Below are 22,507 nucleotides of genomic sequence, written 5' to 3'. Positions count from 1 at the left end.
CAACTTACACCACTGGCCTCTGAAAGCACCTGCACTCATGTGCAAATACCATACACAGACACATAATTAAGAATAAAAATAAGCCACGCATGCCTTTAATCCCATAGTTTGGAGGGCAAGTACAGATAGATCTCTATGAGTTCAAGGACAGCCAGAACTACATAGTGAGACCGTTTTGAAAAGAAAAAAAAAAAAAAAAAAAAAAGAAAGAAAGAAAAGGGAAAAAAAACAATAAAATAAAAAATAAAAACAAATCTTTAAAAAGAAATTAAGAAATAGGATAGAGAGAATATGGTATGGGGACGAAAGGGTGAACAAAAAGCTTCTAGAACATGGATTGCCTTTGACCCAAGATGGGAGACTGAGGGCTAGGGGCATAGTTCAGCTGAGTATTAGCATGACTAAAGCTCCACACAAAACCAGCTAAGATGATGAACTTCAAAGCCGGATTCTGACTCAAAAAAAGAAAAAAAAAAAAAAAAAAAAAAGAGTAAGGGCATAAACTCAGGAAGATCCCAACCCTCACTGGCTCTGAGGAGAGTTTGAAATATTCTAGGGAAGATTTTAGCAGACAGATAACATAAGTTTAGGGTTCAAGTACATGTGTTATAATCATAGATTTGATTACGAATTGTATGAAGCCTTTTGTCTTACAACATAAGTTTCAAATTGGAGTACAATTTCATAAGGTCTCAATATAGCTCCAGAACAAAAACTGTACATTAATTCGGTATTCTGCTCTATACTCTAGCTACATGCTTATCTAAGAGCAGAAGACAAAAGAGTTCTGCTTTTACCATCCCAGCTACCACCTGTAGGTTAACACTTCTACTGACAACACACTTGGGCACTTGCCATCTCACAACATAACATGACTTAGGTGAAATTTACATCCAATAACCATAGAAACTTGTTTGCTCAACACTGCTGATGCTTTCTCAATAATCTTATTTGATTAAATTTAAAGCTGGCCTAACCATGAGGTTTTTTCCCAATGTTAAGTGAGAACATCCCCCAAATTATATGCAGGATACGACTTTGTGTTCAGTGTCCCTGCTTCACACACACACAAAAACACACCCTTTTACTGTGTAGTCCTAGCTGATTCAGAGCTCACAGAAATCCACCTGCCTTGGTCTCTTGTGCTAGGATACAAGGTCATGTCACCAAGGCCAGCCTAGAGCTGATTTTTGATGCATAGCATCAATAAGTCATAATGGACCAAAATCTATTAATATCTGGGAAACATAACACAGGCAAAGGGGATGGAGGTAGTTCTTTTCAGTACATGTCACCTTTCTATTAGCCTTACTGCTCAGGTAGTTTTATCTTTTTAATTAATTGAACATAATGTAAATAAGCATTCTTTTTAAAGTTAACATGGCTGAATGATATTTACAAATCAGGATATTACTACCCAGCAGACACAGGTCCACTTTTGACTTTAAGGTTAACAACATTATTCAGTTAATAGCAAAGACAGAATCTACCTTAACAAGAGCCACACACAAGAACCAAAACAACACCTTAACACAAAGGAACCTATAATTGAATCAAAACTGGCCATATATTTTTTGCTCTATCATTTAAAAATGAACTCATTGCTGTTAAGATGCAGAAATCAGAATGGGAATCCAAAAGAATTAGGAATATGCAAAATAAAACAAAAGGGTGGCATGAAGAAGAAAGGATAGTCAAAAAGACACAAAATACTAGCAACCATAAAGACAAATACGCTGACTGGTCGACCTTGTGCTCACAGAGAAAAAAAAAAAAAGGTTAAAGTATTTCCTATCCTAGGATCCTCTGCCTTAAGACTATTATAAACCCTTGATTCCTGAAAGAATTTTATAACCTTCCAAAAGGGTAGAAAAGTTAGTTCATTCCCGACTGTAAACTTATATACACTATTTGTATTTTAACCATATGATTAAAATAAATATAGGTAGCACATCAAATGTGATTTATATATAGTAAACTACCACAGCAAATGTCATTTTAAGTGTTACAATGGCATACAAGTAATTAAGACAATCACAGTCAACGCAAAAGGTCATATAATTCATTAATATGAATGACATATTCTGAAGGTCAATATTATACTAATTCAACTTCTTGGAGTCACATTCTTGTGATATTTTTAATAGAAAGCAGATTAGTGGCACAGGGGTGGAAGGAAGACGGCGTTAACTGCCTAATGGGTAAAGGTTTTCTTTAGATAACAAAATGTTTTAGGGCTAAGCAAAGACAATTATATAACATTATGAATGCATTAAGTGGTGCTAAGAATATAAATTTGACCTCAGTAGGAAAAATGTAGTAATGAACCCCCCCCAAAAAGGGGGGGTTAAAATAAGACAACAAAGTCAACAGAATATGGTTCATGGTTCAATGGGGGAGAAAACCGGAGCAGTTGCCAAGTGCTACTGTGACTTAACTCCAGAAGCTGGGACTAAGCTTCAAACTGCTGGGACATACTTTTTGACATTATAAATTAAAAACAAAAAAACCTTCAGATTTCAGAGCTGAAGAGATGGGTTAAGAGCACTGGCTGCTCTCCAGAGGACCTGAGTTTAATTCGTAGCACATACACAGCAGTTCTTAATCCTCTGTATCTCCAGTTCCAGGGAATCCACTGCCCTTCTGGCCTGTGCAAAAGACTGCACACATGTGCACAGACATAAATGCAGGCAAAGCAACCAGGCACATGAAACTAAAAAAGAAAAAAGGTTTTAAAACCTCAGATTTCTTTTGTTTTTAAGATTTATTTTTATTATTTAAATCTTATGTAGGTGTGTGTGTGTTTGTGTGTGTGTGTGTGTGTGTGTGTGTGTGTGTGTGTGTGTGTGTGAGAGAGAGAGAGAGAGAGAGAAACTATGTACACCTGGGTGCAGGTGCCCATTAAAGTCAGAGGCACTGGATCCCCTGAAGGTGGAGTTATGGGGGGTTGTGAGCTATCTGATACAGATGCTGGGTACCAAACTCAGGTCCTCTGTAAGAGCAACAAGTGTTCTGGTGCTGAGCCATGTCTCCAGCCCTGAGAAACCTCTTGAGTACTATATTTCTTGAGTACTATAAATCTTCCATACTCAAGGGGCTACATCCAGAAGGATAGTAGGGACAGTGAGGATAGTAAGGAAAGTGGGGAGATGGGCATAAGCTATTGTTCTACAAAAAGTTTAACCTTAGAAATCACTCAAATATTTCTAAACAACAGTGAATGTCAAAATAAGCAACCCATATAAATAGTTTAAATAAAATCCAAAGACCTAATCTACTGGGGGTGGGAGGACTTTTAAAAATCAAGTAACACCTTCTACTGGGAAGATCTCTGTGAGTTTGAGGCCAGCCTGGTCTACATAGTGAGTTCCAGGACAGCCAGGGCTGTGTAGAAAGACCCTGTCTCAAAACAAAACAGAATTATATAATACCTTTTTATGAATTACAGCACAAATTATTTATTCATCAAGTTAGTAGCTGGAGAAAAATCCTCCTCTTACATGTCTCTGCCCTTTAGTATCTCTGAACAAACAACCCGGCCCAACATTATGTGTTTCTTTATGAAAGCACTAAAACCACAATACACATAAATCATATTCTGAACTATGGAATCAGCTGGCTTTGTGAAATCAGTTCCACCAAGTGTATAAATATTTACCACATGGCATTATTCCTGTTACCATCAGCATTTTCAAGGTCAACATTATGTTCGTTCAACTTTTTGGAGTCACACATTTTTATGATATTTTTAACTTCTGACTAAGGCCTCTATCATCACAAGATGCTCACACTGTTTACAAACATTCAGAAACAGCAGCTGGTATTCCTCTGTCACATCTTATTACAATAAGTGAGAGGAACAATTTCAAACTTTAGATATATATACTTTCTCACTGATGTGTTAACAGGCTCTAACTTAAAAGCTTTCTCTAAAATTGATAAAAAGGCATGTACACAAGTAAACAAGGCAGACGAGGTAAAAAATACAGAACTTTATGCATGATACTTGAGCTATCATATCAAATGAGTCAAATGCAAAGTAATACTGACCCTCCTTTCATTTTTCAAGCCATTTTCAATGCCTTTTGCCATCTCATTCAAAATAAGGCACAAAAAGAAAGAGAGAGAGAGAGAGAGAGAGAGAAAGAAAGAAAGAAAGAAAGAAAGAAAGAAAGAAAGAAAGAAAGAAAAGAAAGGATAAAAAAGAAAAGAAACTTACCCACACAGGCATTGAGGAATAGCCAATCAGTCTTTTTCATCCTATTTTTAATCTGCTTTAGTTTTTTAAAGTCCACTTCAAGTTCCTCCTTGCTACCAACAGCACCAGCCAATTCAATCCTCTGAAAATCCATTTTCACTTCAGAGTCCCGTTTTGTAGTTGGAGGTGATCTTCTTTGGCTATTACCACTACTGCAGCTCCCCCTCCATCGAGCTCTGTCTTGCTCATTTATTATTGAAGAAGCCTCTTCAGTCTCTGCCAACTCTATTGCTTCAATGTTATTAGGTCGGGGATGATCACAAACAACACATTTTTTAGCCTTAGCCCAGTTTTCGTATGTGCAAACGGAACAAGTCCAATGCTGGGTCCTTGTATTCAGTTTATTTCTATCATTGTATTCTTCACAAGGATCAACAGAAAAGGCAACTGGTCTTGAACCAGATCCTGAGGATTGAGGAGATTCTGTGGGACTCCTGGTCCTACGCTGGGATAAGCACTGGGTACATCTGATTGCTCTTGGCCAGTTCAAATATGTACACATGTGGCATGACCATTTATTTGCATTTTCCATGCTGTATGAAGACTTAACCCTTGGTCTTGCACTAGAGTCTGGACATATCAAAGGACTACTTCCACCTTCAGTACTGGAAGGATCCCAATCTCTACCAACATCACTTGAACCACTTTTAAATGGATCTTCTGTAATAATTGTTCCACTGGGTCTCTGGGCACGACACATAGTACACTTGATTGCAGACGGCCAGTTTTCATACGTACAATATTCACAGGCCCACTTAATCCCATGTTCTGACATTGTGTACTTCTTGAAGTGAGTTATGTCAGGCAGGAAGCTATAAATAATTAGGACACTGTTATTAAAATAATAGCTGCATAATTCCACCTCTGAAAATATACCCCAAAATAAAGACACCCTTCAACTTAGAAAATATGTGTTTCTTAAAAGATATATGTAAAATTTCTTATTACAGTATTCTACTTTTGTTTTGGGATTTCCAGAGAGATACTAAAGATAAATTCCCAAAGAAAGCTCTTAAGACTTCAGAGTTTAATGAAAGTTTACTTTGGACTGTTGAAAGTGGTAAGAAAAGATGAATACAGACTTGTTCTATTGGATAAGATAAAAATAGGTGAGTCACCAATAGAAATTACTCAATTTCAGCTCAGCTGTCACCATTAATTTAGAAAAAATAAAGACTTGCAGGCAATTTAAAGAACACAAACCAAATAGTACCTTAAACACATAACCACTCACAAACTACAATGTGGATTGTGCTACTTGTAGTATGTATGTCTGATCCATGAATTCAAAAGTTCATAGTCCTTCCTAATTATCCTTGCTAAGGGAGAAAAACAGCTTGAAAGTGCTAATTATTCACTGCTTTTAATTAGCATGGACAGAAAAGAAAAATGTTGAGCACTAATCACAATTAACAAAATATGATAAACTAAAAATAGTTCTGATATTCTGTATCCTCAAAATCTACTTACATTTAGAGCATAAAAAGAAAAAATCCACATCACCTATACTCTCAGGAAATTCAAATGGACAGACCATCTCTAAGAAAACTATTAGCATAATCATGTTAATCTATTTTCGAATGTTCATATTTGATACATGAAAAATTAACATATACTAAAAATTTTAATTTATATTAAAAACATACTTGCTATCTAAAAGGTCTAGAAGCTTGGAGGGCTGGCACATGCCTTTAATCCTAGCATCTAGGAGGCTGAAGCAGGAGGATCTTGATATTGAAGCTAGTTTGACAGACAAGTCCATAAATATTTTCAAGGCTCTACAGTGTACTTACTAACACTACACTATAATGAAGACTTTATTATGTAATGACAACTAATCCATAAGTGAAGCAGTTTACAAGGCAAACTTAATATTTTAACAACTTAAAACACTAACCAACTTCTCAATTTTTCAATCTGTTCTAAATTTAGTACCTCCCTGTTTTAACTAGGAAAGAGAAAAGGTTCCTAGGCAGAGTGATAGGTATTTTTCCTTCTTTCTAAACCTGGAAAACCAAATCACTTAACAAGTGTATTTTGCTCCTGCCTATCAAATCTACACCCCACATACACAGTGACCTTTGCTAAGAGGACAGTTTCACCATAGAAAAGATACTATTTGATAGCTAAAATAAAAATCACACTTACTAAGATTTTAGTCTCCATGCTATAACCTCCACCTTGCACATGGTTACAATAAAGGTAAATCAGACCAAAGACAAGATTCAATCTTCATGATGGCTCAGACTCTGACTTCCTCGGGAGATACGTGTAAGTGGTTCTGTCTGACTGTGAATAGCTATTCCTGTAAAGGAGACCAAAACTGAATTTCACTTATAGCCTTCTATATTCAAAAGTATTTTTTGAAAGCCTTAATTTTAATCAATTCTATTTTAATTATACTTATTTTAATAACGTACTATTTATAATTTTATTTTAACACAGCAATAAAAACAGCTAATTTATGGGGCTGATCAGCCAAATTAAACATGAGAAAGTATCCTGCATAATGTGTGTGTCTCCACGTGTGGCCCAGCTAGCTTCAAAATTGCAGTTCTTCTGCCTCAGCTTCCCAAATACTGTGGTTGTAGGCATGTACCAATACAACCAACAATATTATCATGAGTCTGAGCAGTGCTGAATCAATTCCAGTCTGTACTACTTCAAAGGAAAAGATGAGATAATCCAAATAAGAAAAAAAAATAATTACTTATAATTTTGTTTGTAATCTTTTTTCTGTTGTTATTACATCTGCTTGGGGGGGGTTTCCCCACTTCTTTAAAAAACCAGTTGATTTAAAAGTATCTTGCTTGGACATTTTTAAAATTTATGTACATGTATAGGCCCATATGTGTCACCATATATTCTGCATGCATGTCTCCATATATCTGCGTCCACATGTGTGTCTGTGTACATACACAAATAAAACTGTACATGTGGCAACCTCAGGTCACCCTCAGGAATGCCACCCACCTCCTGTAAGACAGGTTTTCTTACTGGCCTGGGGCTCACCAATTAGGCTAAACTGGCTGTCAGTAGGCCCCAGGGATCCTCCTGTCTCAGCCTCCCCAGCACTGTGGTTCCAAGAACATACCAACATACTGCCTTTTTACCTAAGTACAGGGATCAAACTCAGGTCCTTGTGCTTACAAAACAAATGCTTTACCAACTGAGGCATCTTCCTAGCCCCTTTCTTAAATTTTTAAATTTTATTTTATATAGACTTACTATACACAATCTAACAGTGATCTGAAAGTATGTTCAAGAGCAGGGAACTACAATAATACAAGCAAACATAAAGTGGACAACAAAAATTTAATGGCAATATTTACATTCATTAGGTAGTTCCTTTCTTTAGATTTTCAGAAATAAAATGCAAATAAATAACTCCTTCATGATATTTGAAATTCTTACGAGCATGCAGAAAGCTAGCATACGAACAAATGTCAGCCAGGCACAGTGGCACACACCTTTGATCCCAGCATTTGGTATAGGCAGAGGCAGGCGGATCTCTGTGAGTTCTAGACCAGCTTGGTCTACAAAGAGAGTTCCAGGACAGAGGGAGAAACCCTATCTTGAAAGGGGGAGGGGAGGAGGGAAGAAAAAAAGAACAACAAATGTCATTATAAACATATGCTAAAGGAATTCCAGTATTTTATTTAAAATGCTTACATTCAAAGTCTGCTTGTTTTGATGCATCTTTATATATGCTTGTACTGCATGCTCAACTAACAGTAATGTAATCTGACTTTAGCAAATCTCCATGGAACCAGTGCACTCTCATAACATACTTAAATATTCAAGGCTGACAAAAACTGCTATTGACACAACCACATTGAATCAAGATGGCTCAGCAGGTAAAGGTGCCTGATGCTAAGCCTGATGACCTGAGTTTTATTCCTGGGATCAACATGCTAGATAGAACCGACTCCTCCAAGTTTTCCTCTGGCCTTCCCATGCTTGCTAAAGTATACAACTCACACAGGCACACAAAATGAAATTTTTAATGTAATAAAATTCAAAATAATAATTATCATAACAAGACTAACTTGGAGGTAGAGCTCAGTGGAGACCATGCCACCCATATGCAAGACACTGAGTTAAATTTCAGCACTATATAATTATCGTCATGACTATTCATCACAAATGCCATAATAAATGAAGAATAAATATCAGCCTAAGTCCTATATAGATAACTGCAATCCCAAACCAAAACTCAAGGAAGACAAGAAAAGCACACTAGATTATCTTTTAATAGAGATAAATACTCTGGGGAGTTGATTTAGTAACTGAAAGCTACAATCCATTAGAAAAGCTCATCTGAAAGAGAAAGTTTTTATCTGCAGCAATCAGTAAATCGAAGAGTAAAGACAATGTGTGATTTTACATTCCTAAGAATTACATTGTCCTTTTTCTTCCAAATTTGTCAGAACATCTCATGAGGTATATAAAATTATTTTCATGGCAACTGGTTCTAAGAGGGTTTAGCAGTTGTTTTCTTTTAATTATGTGTGTTTGTGTGCCTGTGTGGGTGTATGATGTGCACATGTCATCACTCCCAAAAATGCACACATGAAACCACTGCCCAGACATGTTCATCCTTACAACTGTTAACTCTCATCACTTTCATAGGATGCTCTCAGATCACTCCAAGAATATTTCAAGCAATCATGCTTTTTCAGGCATGTGGACTCACTGTATTTCCTCTTAGTATTAATTTCTGGAATATCAATTCATAAGTTTTCTTACATCATTCACTCCCACCACTTTTCAATCAGGGCAGCAAAGGTTTCTAAAATCCTGTCTCAAGGATTTTAGAGATAAGACCTATAGACCAGTACACTGTATTTTATAAGACCAACAAAATACAGACCACATCACATTCAGTGACCTGGAAAAAGCAACAATGACACTTCTGAGCAATCTCAGAAGAAATTATAAACAGGGAGATCAACTCCATGGGTAGACAGAAGTACTAAGACCTCCATGAAATGTGCTTGCAAGACAGTATTAAGTAGAAAAGGTAGGGCTTTATTTGATGTTTTGTTCTTTTAAAGCCAACCAAAATAGTATGTGTCTGTAATTACAGCAGTTGGAATCAAAAGACAGAATGACAGCAATCATCAGGCCAAACTGAGCTACACAGTCAAACCGTGTCTCAAAAACCTAATGGCTGAGCCAGGCACAGTGGCACAGGCCTGTAATCAATCCCAGTACTTAGGGAAGCAGAGGCAGGTGGATCTCTGGAGTTTGAGGCCAACCTGGTCTATAAAGCAAGTCAAGGACAGCCAAGACTACACAGAGAAACCCTGTCTGGAAAAAAACAAAATACTAATACTAGTAATAATAATAAACAACTACCCAATGGCTGGGCATAGCTGAGCAATATAACACACGCCTGGCATGTTCCAAGACGCTGAGTTTACTTTCCATCACCCAGAACTATTTAAAAACAAACAAACAAAAAAAAAAGTACCAAGACAGAGGCACTGGGAGCCCACAGTTGGCAGAGCCAGAGAAACCACAAGGAATCCTATAGAATACAATGAAAGACAACACTTTACCTAGAGAAGGTAAAATGCTAATGCCAAAACAAAAACCTAAGAACTAGAGGCCCCAAGGATAAAACAAAGGCTGAGGTTCGGGTTTGATACAACTGAGATAAATTCCTATCTATCTAGCCAGATTAAAAACTGGCAAAAGCTAGCTATACCTGTTTTCCCTTACATCTTACCACAACAGTTATGTAAGTATCAGCAAACATCCAAAGTGTTTCACTGCAAATCATGATCTTTATTGTACCATCCTCCCATTCTAACCCCCACCAAAATATAAACAATGGGCTGGAGAGATAACTCAGCTGTCAAGAGTACTACTATTCTCCCAGAGGACCTGAGTTCCATTCCTAACACTCACATGGTGAACCATCTGTAACTCCAGCTCCAGGGGATTCAACATTCTCTTCTGATCTTACAGGCACCACACACACAGTGGCATGCAGGCAAAACTTCCATACACATAAAATAATTTTAATTTATAAAAACATAAATAAATATTGGCCAAGTGTGTAGACACATGACTGAAATCCCAGCACTGGGAAACTACAAGCAGGAGGATGTCAATATCTAGGTCAGCCTGAGCTACACAGTCAACAAATAGTCTCAAAAATAATTGAACATGTGTTACATAAATACAATGTAATTTATAATATAAATAATATAGTTTGCATGATAAAGTTATAAAAACATCTTGTCCCTGCTACTTTAATATTTGGAATATGAATAACTTATGGAGAAAATAAAGTCTGTGAAAGAGCATACTCTGGAGCCTATGGTCTTGTGACCCACAACTAAGCACACTGTTCTTCCTAGACTTCAAGAACTGCCTTTGGCTTTGCTCTATTTCTCATCAGCTATTCTTCCTCAATCTTTGTTGGCTTCTTTCTATTTCTGATTTCAGGCACCAAGAGTTTCTTGGTCAACACAGCTCAAACCACCAACTCATTCTCAGGAATTTCAAGAAACCTATGGGTTTTATTTTTTTATTAATTTATTTTATGTGTATGTATACGTGCACATAAGCATTCAACAGTACACATGTAGGTCAGAGGACAACTTTTAGAAGTCAGTTCTCTCCACTATGTGTTACAAGGATCAAATTCAGCTTTGGCAGCAAGTACCTGTACCTACTGAGCCATCTCACTGGTCCCAGTCTGTGATTTTTAAATACTACCTATATGCTGATGATTCCCAAATTCTATTTCCAACCTGACATTCTACCCAAGTTCAGATTAATGAAGCCAGCTGTCTCATGAGCATCTTGAAGTTCAACTATTTAACATACAGTTCAAACTTAACATATCCAAAACTGAATTCTTCATCAGAATTTTGTGTTTCTAAGCCTCAGTTTAACTCATCAACAGTCTGAAGGTACTAGACTAAGAATAATAAACTGTTCAATAAATATTTGTTCCATTCCTTGATACCTTAAAGTATGTCATTCTCCACCAGATTTCTATATTCAAAATCTGAGAAACTTAAACTACTATGAGAACCTATGTGCTAACTGTTTTTTTTTTTAAGTACAAATTTTTACAATCACTAATTTTGGGCAGTGGTAGTAAGGAATGACATCCATGTACAGTCCTCCTGAGATATAGTCCCAGTCAACTAAATATCTCAAAAATTACTACACACATGCAAAAACAATGTATAACCAGTAGATCTCAGAAAGCTGCCCTTCCTCTACAGAAGTCATTGTTACATTGGCAGAGTCACCTGCTATCAAAGAAGACTGAACTGAACAATCCTGCTAAAATCTTAAGAGTGTGAAAAGTAGGACAAAATAAATTCAGGTTAAATGACAGCTATCAGAATGTCACTGACCACACCAGCACTATGCCATTACTTAACTGAGGCAATTACCTATCCTACAACTAGAGTATCTATCTTCATTCCACTAACCTGTCTTTTAAACATTTGAATTATGCAAGTATATATGTTGAATGTTGGTATCCTTGAGAGTCAGAGGTATTGGACCCCCTGAAACCACAGTTACATTACAGGCAGTATGAGCTGCCTGATGTGGACGCTGGGAACACAACTCCTGTCCTCTGCAAGAGCAGTAGATTGTCTTAGTCACTGAGTGTTCACCCTAGCCCCATAAAGTTTGCTATTTTGATCTGATGAGAATGCATTAACTAGAGGAGGAAACATAATAAAAGAATTCTGACAGGTTTCCCCCTCTTAAAAAAGAATTAGCAATCCACTGATGAGAATGAAAAAGACCTAGAAGACAATTTTTTACAACTGTATCCAATTTAGCATAACAATAGTGATATTTCTTTTCATCCACCTTCTAGTCATTTCAGGAATTTTCTTTACTTACAAAGTCTGTCTCTTTAAATACTAAATTAATTTTCTCTAAGCATTTTAGTTGCTAGATAGTGTAAGAAAAGAAGTAAAGAATACTACTTTTATGTCCCTCAGCTATAGTAAAAGTCAGTTTTACCATAACTACAGTCATATACCTCAAATTACAATCTCCAACAAAACTAATCAACTTCAACTCAGAAATAGTGGACAGATATAACTAGCTAAAACATTCTCCTTGTTGTTAGAGGGTGTGTGTGTGTGTGTGTGTGTGTGTGTGTGTGTGTGTGTGTACCCAGAGATCTAGCTGTAGTCTGGATGTTGGCACTGTCATTATTATGAAGCATCTCCTGTCTCAATGTTGTATAGAAACAATTGTTCTCCATCACTTCTGATTGGTTAATGAAGAGCTGAACACAAGAGAGGATAAGGCAGGACTGCTGAAAAGAAAAAGACAGACAGACACAGGGAGAGACTGTGCGTCTCAGGTGGGGACAGGAGAGTCACCAAGAGAATGGAGAAGAAATAGCCAGGGCACCATTAAGATGGCAGGTAATGGGACACTCGGCTGGGAAGAAGGACAGGCCAGCATAGTCAGGTTGAAACAGCTTAATATCTGCCCAGCTTTAGTGCCAGGCACTTTTAATAAATATAATAGGTCTCTGTGTCATTGTTCGGGAGCTAGAGCAGGTATAGAAAAAAAAAACTTGCATTTTTACAAGTTGTGCTCATGGAAACTATAGAAATGAAAATTTACTGTCTTCTTAGATGTGTATGGAAATGGGACAATTAATCTTGAGAGTAAATTGTCAATTCAGCGTTTAAAAATAAAAGAGGGCTGAAAAGTTCAGTATAGCATGCCAGGAGGCTTCCAACTGAGAATCATAAAATAATAAGGCAACTTTGCTAAGAAGTATGAACAGGTTTAACATGTTCAAAATTTCTTTCATTATTTAATTCTCTGTTGGGGCTGCAAACAGATCATTCCCAAATTACAAAGCACCCATAAGAAAGCCATTGGTAGTATATCTAGCTTACTAAAAGTGTGTGGCTCTAAATCAGCTGTTAACCTGTTTGATGGGGAAAGGAGGTACAAACCTGGAACTTTTACATAAAGTATAATACGAAACTGGGCTATGGAAAGGTAGCAAAAGCAAAAGCTGAAATACTCCAAGGCAATGCCAACTCAGATTTACCATCTGTTTCAAAATACTAATCTCTCAAATCAATTCAATGTCTGTACTTATTTGAAACATAAAAGTTATTTGAACTAAAATTGTATAAAAACACATAATTTAGACCAGGTGTGGTGGCACATATCTTTAAACTCAGCACTCAAGCAAAAGCAGGCAGACCTCTGTGAGTTGATGGCCAGCCTGGTATAGGATATAACGCAGAAGAGTACAAAAGCACAACAGACTGAAAACACTGCTTGTTCCAATCATTAGAAGTGGGTGAACAGCTAGGCCAACTTTGTGACTGTCACAATTCTGCCAAAATCAGCACTGTTCAACAAGTAAACAGTCACAGCTAATATGCTAAGCATTGTACAAAGTACTTTACATATATTAACCAACTCACTCCTCAGAACTATTATTATGTCCAATTTTAAAGACTGAAGACAAAGCACGACAACTAACTTTTAAAGAAAATAAAACAAAACAAACAAACAAAAACACAAGTTACTAAGTGGTAGAGCTAGAATTTGAATCCAGGCCTTCTGTATCCAAGCACACCCATTCAGTGACCTGTTCCCACTATGCAAAACTTGAACTATTATTAATTTGCCTGTGTTTCTATCAGAGCAATCCCTCTGAGACTACCATTAGATAATACCTAAAATACAAAATACAAAAACTTGGTGACACATTTTGTTCATATTTTCCTTTTATGAAAAAGATGTCTGAAAGGTTGAACAAGTAAGCAGAACCTAGGCATGTTTTTAAAACACTAAATTTAGCACTTACAATGTGGGGAGAGGGGACAGTGAGAGTGCTACAGACAGCCTGACTTTAGACTAATATATACCAGTCCAGATTGGAGAGGAAAAAAAACAAAAATCAACACTCAGGGTACAGAGACAGGCAGATCTCTGTGAGTTCGAGGCCAACCTGTCTTCATAGTGAATTCCAAGACAGCCAGAACTACATAGTGAGACCCTGCCTGCCAAAAAAAATAATTAATTAATTATATTAATAAAAATTAAAAAGCCTTCCGTTTATATCCAACCAAGTGAAAAAGAGTAAGTCTATTTAAATGGTATGTGTAGGAATTTCAGAACCTATAACCAGAATAACCAGAATTATGGAACCTACAGATGACCAAGCTTTAAAGGAAAGAAAGCAAGGACTGCCAACGTGATTAGTAAGCAAATCGTCTCACTTGTAAACATAAAAGGTAGCTAAATAATGTGTTCTCCAGTGTGGTACTACACTAGTTAGCAAAGCCTCCTTTCTTCTGTGTAAAACTCACTTCAGAAAACTAATGAATTTATTCTGCAAACACCTCAATTCCAAAGATGATGAAAAAAATAAAATTTCCGTTTCCACTGTAATATAGTTAAGCTCAAATTATGAAACATTTGTTACCACAAAACAGACCTAAGCAATATCAAAACCTGTAGCTAATGTTGATATATGCCCACAAAGTATACTACCATGAGTTAAAAGTACCAGGTAATATAAATGGTAATAAAAATAGAACCTGATCAAGCCTCTGATCTGACTGCCAGTTATAAGATGTAGACAGAGGCACATGCCTACTGACACCAGGTTAGTTCAAGTGGAAGAGGAAAATCAGCACTGAAATATTTACAGTGTATGTCTTTAAATAATCCCCCAAAAAGTGGTGGGCAAACTAGAAATGAAATAATGCCAATGAGGTTAGGGACACATGAGAATCCATTATCCTGGTCTCTATGTATGTTTGAAATTTATCACAGTAAGTTTTTAAGGGCTGTAAGGTATAGCTCAGTAACATAGCACTTATAGTATGTACAAGTCCCTGCATCTTCACCATAAGGAGTTGGGGTGGTTAGATAGATCAATAAGCTATTCTAGACTGAGAATTAAAGATTAGATTGTTTTTTTAAAAATCATGGTCCAGGAACTTACATTGGTCTATAAACTGTTTACTGGATTGTAAAAGAAATTCAAAGTAAATATTTAAAAAAACCTTTCTTGCAATTTTACAGAATAATTTTTAAGCATTGAACATAGTGACATAAAACATTCAGTTTGGGTTTGAAAATCAATATGAAATATTTATAAAAACTTAATCTAGCTGAGAATGGTAGCATATGCCTAACAAAGTCAGTACTCAGAAAGCTAAGGTAAGAAGATCACCATCCACAAGTTCTAGGTCAATCCATACAATATGCACCAGACTAATCTGGAATATACAATGAGATCCTGTCTTATAAAGAAAAGAAAAAACACGCTATTCTACAACTTGCAGGTATGTGAAAACAACAACAAAATATATACTAAAGTTCCTTTCATCCTAAACTTCCAAGGTGAGTATACTTCAGAAAAATAAGTAGTAAAATGCTGCCTTCTCAACAATTCAGTACTCCTATGCTGAGGACGTAGCAGCGTAAACAAGGCATGATGGCACCTACCTATAATTCCAGCACTGGAAAGGTAGAGACAGCAGATTAGAAACCCACCCACATGGGAAGCTTTAGGGCAGCCTCAACTACATGAGAGAACCTGTCTCAAAAAAGAAGAAAGACCAGGCAGTGGTTGTGCACACCTTTGGTAAGTAAGTTTGAGGCCAGCCTAGTCTACAGAGTGAGTTCCAGGACAGCCAAGGCTACAAAGAAAAACCTTGTCTTGAAAAACCAAAGAGAGGAGGAGGAAGAAGAAGAAAGGTTCATGAATACAGAAGCACAGATCCACAAAATACACTGAGCCATGCATAGCGTACAAAAATGTAATCCCAGCAGTGAGGAGGCAGAGGCAGAGGCAGACAGATACCTGAGTTTAAGTCTGGCCTGGTCTACATACATACTGGGCCTGCCATGAACACTAATGAGAGCCTGGGAACGGGGGAGGGGAAGATAGTTATGCCTGGTGGCATAAGCCTTAACCCCAGCACTCAGGAGGCAGGGGCAAATCTCTGTGAGTTCAAGACCAGCCTGGTCTATAGAGTGAGTTCCAGGACAGCCAAGGCTATACCAAGAAACCTTGCTTTGAAAAACACAAATAAATAAATAGATAGATAGATAGATAGATAGATAGATAAATAGATAAATAGATAGGTAAGTAAATAGATAAATAAATAAATAAATAGAATTATATATCCAAGTGAGATAAATAATTGAACCAACAAGCTGGTTCAATATCCAAACAATTAACATAACTTATTAAATCAATGGGCTATGGAAGAAAAAGTGCATGTTCCTATCAATCTACATGGAAAAGCACTAAAAATTCAGTGATAACAGACGCTATGGTACATTTTGGTAACCCCATCACGAAAGCAGCTAAAGCAAAAAGACCATGTTCTAACCCAGCCTAGAATATACAGAAAGACCTCATCTCAGAAGAAAAAGAAAGGCCCTGCATAGAGAAGTTGCTAAAGAACATCTCAAAAAAAACTACACAAGCATCGCTTAATAGTGACATAATTTTCCCACTACAATCAGCATGAAGCAAGATAACTGTCTCCATAATACTTAACTAAGCACACTATGATTTGTTTCTAAGATTCAACAATGAAAAAAATCATTTGTCTTCAAACAGTGTATGTATATGGCACCTACTTATTAATAAGTCAATAAAAAATTAAATATTCCATTGTTATCAAAGGAAAGCATTCCTCCAGAAAAATAAAAAGTAGTTATAGAATTGCAATAGCGTCCCTATTTAAAAATAACCCTGACACACAGCTGTCATCCAGCATCAAGAGGCTGAGGCAGGAGGAATTACATGTTCAAAGCTAATCTGGGCCACAGAACGAAAGCCTCAAAAAGAAATCAAGGGCTTGATGTAGCTCAAAACTAGAATGCTTACCTAACAAGTAAAAGACCCTAAATTTGATCCCTAGCACCATAAAAATAAATAGACAGATAAATAAATAAGCTTTAGCTTCATTATACACAACGAGAAATAAAAGGTCAATTATATGTCCTAAATAAGAAAGCAATTGAAATGGTTTATTTAAAAAAAAAAAAAAAAAAAAAAACAATCCAGGCAGTGTGGTGGCTATGATCCTAACACTCGGGGGCTCTGTGAGTTCAAGGCCAGCCTGGTCTAGAAAGTGAGTCCAACAATCATATACTGTCTTCTAAATTTCAATTGCAAGTGATACTGCAGCTTAATATGCAGCACTAAAGATTACCTAATGAATGCTATCTCAAAATAATCAGCTTATAGTTGAGAATAATTAGACTTAACAGTCAGTAAATTTTAACATCAAGTGGTAGGAGAAATAGTTACCCCCACATTCAAAAACAATTAAGTTTGAACCCTAACTTCTTCTAATATTTTGTAGTTTAGCTCTTAAATTTGTGTTTATGGTCAGTTTGAGTTAAAAAGCTTATAAATGATATGAAATAAAGGAGCCAACTTAATTATTAATAAGATGCTAACTAAAAATAAATAAGTAAGATGCTAACTGATCTAGGCTGGTCTATGAAAGTGCTTTTTACAAATCCAAGTAGCCTAGTAAAAACACCTAGCATTTCAGAAAATCTATTAAAGGTTAGTTTTAGCTCCAGCTATACTGGAAAGATTTATAAATCTCTGAAAAAAAATATTTCTATATAAACTACTTTATAAAAATTAGACAATTTTGGGCTGGTGGGCTGGGCTCAGCAATTAGGCTGCTCTTCCAGAGGACCAGAGTTCTATGCCCTAAACCCACACGGTGTCTGGCAAGTATCTATACCTCTAGTCCCAGAGTTATCTGACACTCTCTTCTGTCTTCCAAGGACACTGCATGCATGTGGTAAGCAATCAAAGATGCAGTCAAAATACCTACATACAAACTATTTGGGAAAGACATTCTGTCGAACTACAAAAGGATGTTTCCACAGAGAAGAAACACATACACCTATTTTCCAAATGCCTAAGTATCCACTTACCAGCTACATAACCACATGTATTATCTTTGGTATATATGACTACTGTGGGCCAGTTTTGTGTTTTCTTCCAACTACATTGTCAGGTAGCAACATATCACATATTCCCCTCATCATCTGCCTTTTGGTCAATTATACATTCCATCAACATCTGAGGTTAGAAATGTAAACTGAGGCTACAGATTCCTCCTTCCCATGACAACAAATGTCATCTTCATACAAATAAAGAATGGCTACCCTTCATGTCACCAGTACCAAATTCAAAGCCAAGTAACTGCCTCAGATTCAGTGAAGGAAACCAGATATTTTAATCTGAATAATATAACACAGCCAATGGAAAAATACCAATATCTTATATTAGTAAAAACACTGCTAACAAATGTAAACATACTGACCAAGTATTTTTAAGACATGACCATAGTTTCAAATATTTTCTCTCATAAATCATCAAAAATCCCAGAAACTCCAATAGTAGAAGGTATACAAATTGTATATCCTGGAATACCTCTGTAACCAGAAATACTCTGTCAAACCATATTTTCAGGGCCAAGTATACTGTCTCCACAGATACAAACTCATTTCTCAGGGCCTTAAAAATGCAGTTGGGAAGCAGAAATCATAAAAAGAAATCTACACTATCATAGACTAGGGGAAAAAAAGGTAGAAAGTTTCATACAAAAGAACAAATAGATCCCTCTAGGTTAAGTACTTAAACGGGACAGCACTTAAGTTGGTGTACAGTAAGAACCACGAATACAGAAAAGATGGAATTGATAAAGGCCAAGAGGGACTTCACAGGAAGAAACAACTTAAATTTGGTTGGACTGAGCTTCACATATGGAAGAAGAATCTTAAAATTAAAGGAGATATATATATATATATATCAAGACCAGACTATTGAGAAATTTAAACATCATAAGGGGTATGAATTCTTCTTTTCATTCACTTTTGTAGGTTTATATATTGTATTAAGAGATGAGTGTTGGGTTTTTTTGTTGATTGGTTGGTTGGTGATGGTTTTTTGTTGTTGTTTGGTTGGGTTTTTTTGTTTGTTTGTTTGTTCACTTTTGTTTTTATTTTTTTGAGTCAGGGTTTCTCTGTGGAGCCCTGGCTGTCCTAGAACTCACAAATCAACCTGCTTTGGCCTCCCAAGTGCTAAAATTAAAGGTGTGTGCCACCGCTGCCAGAGACAAGTGTATTTAAGTACAGAAAATATAATTTACCCAAGGTATAAAGGGAACACAAATATTCTAAATAAAGCACCACAAACTGGGAGAAAAAGTGTTCAAACAAGAAGGTATTTCTAGGAAAGAGAGGAAGGCCATAGCAAAGCCTAAATAAAACCAAACCAAGTTACATAAAAAGTTGGTGTCTTACTTTTGCAACTACATTTACTTAAGTTTAAACTGGTTTTATAAAAGCAATATAAATATACATGGAATGGCTCTCACTGTATCAATTACACATGAATCAATTTACTTCAAACATTGTACAACTGAATGTTAATCCTCAGGCTTTATTTATTTATGGCTTTTTCAGGGACAGGTTTTCTCTGTTTATCCCTGACTGTTATGAAACGCAATTTGTAAACCAGGATGGCCTAGAACTCAGAAATCCACCTGCCACTGCCTCCTGAGTGCTGGGATTAAAGGCATGCACCACCATGCCTGGCTTAACTCTCAGACTTCAAAAGTAATATACTGTAACCTCTGTTAGTACACAGATGCAGATCAAGCCCAACAGCTTAAAATATATTACCACGAATGAGTTCATCATACTATCTCAAGCACATTTCAAGAGTAAATAAATAGGTGTCCCAATACCTAACAGTACTAATAAAAAGTGTTAAAACAGCAACAAGTAAAAACCTCCCTTAGAAGTTAAATAACATTCTCCCCAGAAAAAGTAAAATGTCTCATTTACTGTCCTACCTCTTAACCCCTCACAGAGCAATAAAAAAATAAAATAAAATCAATGTTACAAAAGATTAATGAGACTATTTTAAGAACCCCAAAATCAAGAGAGGGCAGATTTCTAAATATATTTGAGAATTACCTCACTTAATTAAAACTAATAATTAAGAGGATCCTGCTTTACTTTTCCTAAGCATAATTCAGACGACTTTCTAATGGCCCGTCACAAACCAAGATCCTCGGGTCTCTCCTGGCCTCTCTACGTAAACCAGGTCAGTCACCCACGTTGGATCAACAGGGCTATAATGCACGTTGCAAAAGTTGATAGGGACACCGCGGGGTACAGGAGCCACTTATTATATAACACTTCCAAGTATTTGTACATCACGTTTATTAAGACCATCACAGGTCAAACACACAATGAGAACAAACATTGGGAGCAGTGCGAGGGTAACCGAAAGGGGAAATCGAGGGGCTGTGATACAAAATTCAAGCAAGGTGGTTTCAAAACACCAGTGTGTCTCCAAGATAATGGGCGGGTTCAAACTTCCTGCCTAACCTAAACTGCCTGTCCCCGGCACTTAGAACAAGTATTACGGCTCTTTTGTCTGTGCAATGTGACCGGCCAAATTTGAGCAGAAAAACAAATCAACAACAACAACAAAAACACAAGGTAGTTGCAGTGAGCGATCGTTACCGGGAGCGGAGTTCCAGCTGCCCATCGCCACCAGACGCCTCAACTCTCACCCTGATTTGCTTAAAAATGGCAACAACGGGAGGCCACTGTACGAGGCGGAGAGAGAGCAGGCGGGGACCAAAATACAAGTTTGGAGACCAGCACCAACTTAAGAGTGACAAATCGGGTGTTTACGGCCTACCGAGAATTGGGAACAAGACCCACACATTCGGACTCGGGAGGAATCCCAGTTGCCGGGATGCGGCGGGCAGAAGGTCAGCGCCAGCCAGGCAGCCGACCGGGGCCAACTCAGGTCGGTAAACAAGCCGGGCGGGCCACTCTCCCTCAGCCCTCAAGCTGTCCAGGTACCGGGGAGCCCAAGATGGACGCTCGGCCGCCGGCAGTCCCGGGCCTGCGACGAGTTGTCCCGCAACGCTGCCGCCCGGAGGCTCCGCAGCCTGGACCCCGCGAGGGCCCCGTCAGACCGCGGCCGAGCCGCGAGGAGCCTGCGGCGCGGCGCCCCAGCCCGGGCCCGGTTACCTGGCGGCTGCGGCTCCTCCTCCCCGTCTGAGGCGCGGCGCCCGGCGGCCGCGGCGGCGGCGGCGACTCCCGCACGGCCCGCGGCGACGAGCCGAACCCGGCCCCTCTCCGCCTCCCTCGGCGCCGCCGCCCACCCCGCTGCTGCCGCCTCCGCCCTCCTTCCTCAGTCAGGACATGTTCTCCGCGGGCCCGCGCGAGGCTCCCAGCGGTCCGAGGGGCGGAGAAGCGGCGCGGAGGCGGGGGCTGCGGCTCCGGGGCAGGGGCGGAGCGGACAGAGGACAGCCTAGGGCGCTGAGGATTCCGAATGGCGGCGGTCAGGACCCTAGAGCTAAATAAACCCCGCGGCGGCCGCACAACGTCAGGGACTGGACCTTGCTGCTCGTCGTCCTCTGATTGGTCCCGAGACCTCCGGGGGCGCAGCCAATAGGCAGCCGCCTCTTTCCCGGCGCAGGAGGCGGGTCGCGGCCGCTTGACGTCAGCGGCGTGAGTCCTGATTGTGAGGCCGTGGCGCGCGCCGTCCCGCGACGCGTCTTCGCGGGTGGCGAGGGTCCTCAAGGGTGGGTGTGGGACGCGCTTGGAAGGCTGCAGCCGCGACCCCCGGGCCGCCGTGGGTTCTCTGTGCAACGGAGTCGCCAGGGCTTTGAGTCAAGCGCGAGTCTTTCGTTTCAGGAGTGAGCTGCTCGCTAGCTGGGAGGCTAGCTGCTTCGCGGCTCTCAGTAGTTTCAAATCTTTTTAAAATTTCAGTATTTTGAGGCAGGCTCTCATTCTGTGGCTCAGGCGGTCTGGATTTCTTAATGATCTTCCTGCCTCCGTCTCCCCAAGAGTGCTGGGATTACAAGCCCTGCTTACCTTGCATTTTATTTTGTTTTGAGACGGGGGTTTCTGGTGGTTCTAACCCCACCCAAGACGTGGGACGTGTCCTGAACTCTTGAACCTCCTCCTGCCTCAGCCTTCCGAGTGCTGGATTAAAGATGTGCCACCTTCCATGCTCGGCTTCACCTAGCATTTTATTACACTTCAGATTTTTCAAAGTGTAAATTGTCCTAAAACGAATGTTGAAGACAGGAGAGATGGTTCAGTGGTTAACGGTGGCAAGCTTGACAACCTGAGTTCCATCCCTAGTATCCACGTAGTGGGAGAACTAATTCCCACAAGTTATTCTCT

The 22,507-nt window shown here is 38.6% G+C and overlaps 1 protein-coding gene across 2 annotated transcripts in view; it reads right to left on the bottom strand.

Annotated features, from left to right (window-relative positions):
• The window catches only part of Zranb1 (zinc finger RANBP2-type containing 1), a 52,992-nt gene extending 31,560 nt beyond the window's left edge, over positions 1–21,432 (bottom strand). The window contains exons 1-3 of one of the 2 annotated variants that reach the window (XM_055608967.1): positions 21,344–21,399; positions 6,407–6,563; positions 4,220–5,070 (exon numbers count right to left, since the gene is read on the bottom strand). In XM_055608967.1, coding sequence (XP_055464942.1) covers positions 4,220–5,070; positions 6,407–6,447 — 892 coding nt within the window. In that variant the 5' untranslated portion in view covers positions 6,448–6,563; positions 21,344–21,399. Of the gene's footprint in view, positions 1–4,219; positions 5,071–6,406; positions 6,564–21,343 lie in introns of both variants that reach the window. The other variant, XM_055608968.1, reaches the window with a different exon arrangement.
• Between the last annotated feature and the right edge of the window lie 1,075 nt (positions 21,433–22,507).

This window comes from Psammomys obesus, unplaced genomic scaffold (assembly GCF_907164565.1).
Source record: "Psammomys obesus unplaced genomic scaffold, mPsaObe1.curated_primary_1811, whole genome shotgun sequence".
Taxonomy (NCBI): domain Eukaryota; kingdom Metazoa; phylum Chordata; class Mammalia; order Rodentia; family Muridae; genus Psammomys; species Psammomys obesus.
The sequence above is the reverse complement of the archived record's forward strand: the minus strand, read 5'-3'. Positions and strand labels throughout refer to the sequence as shown.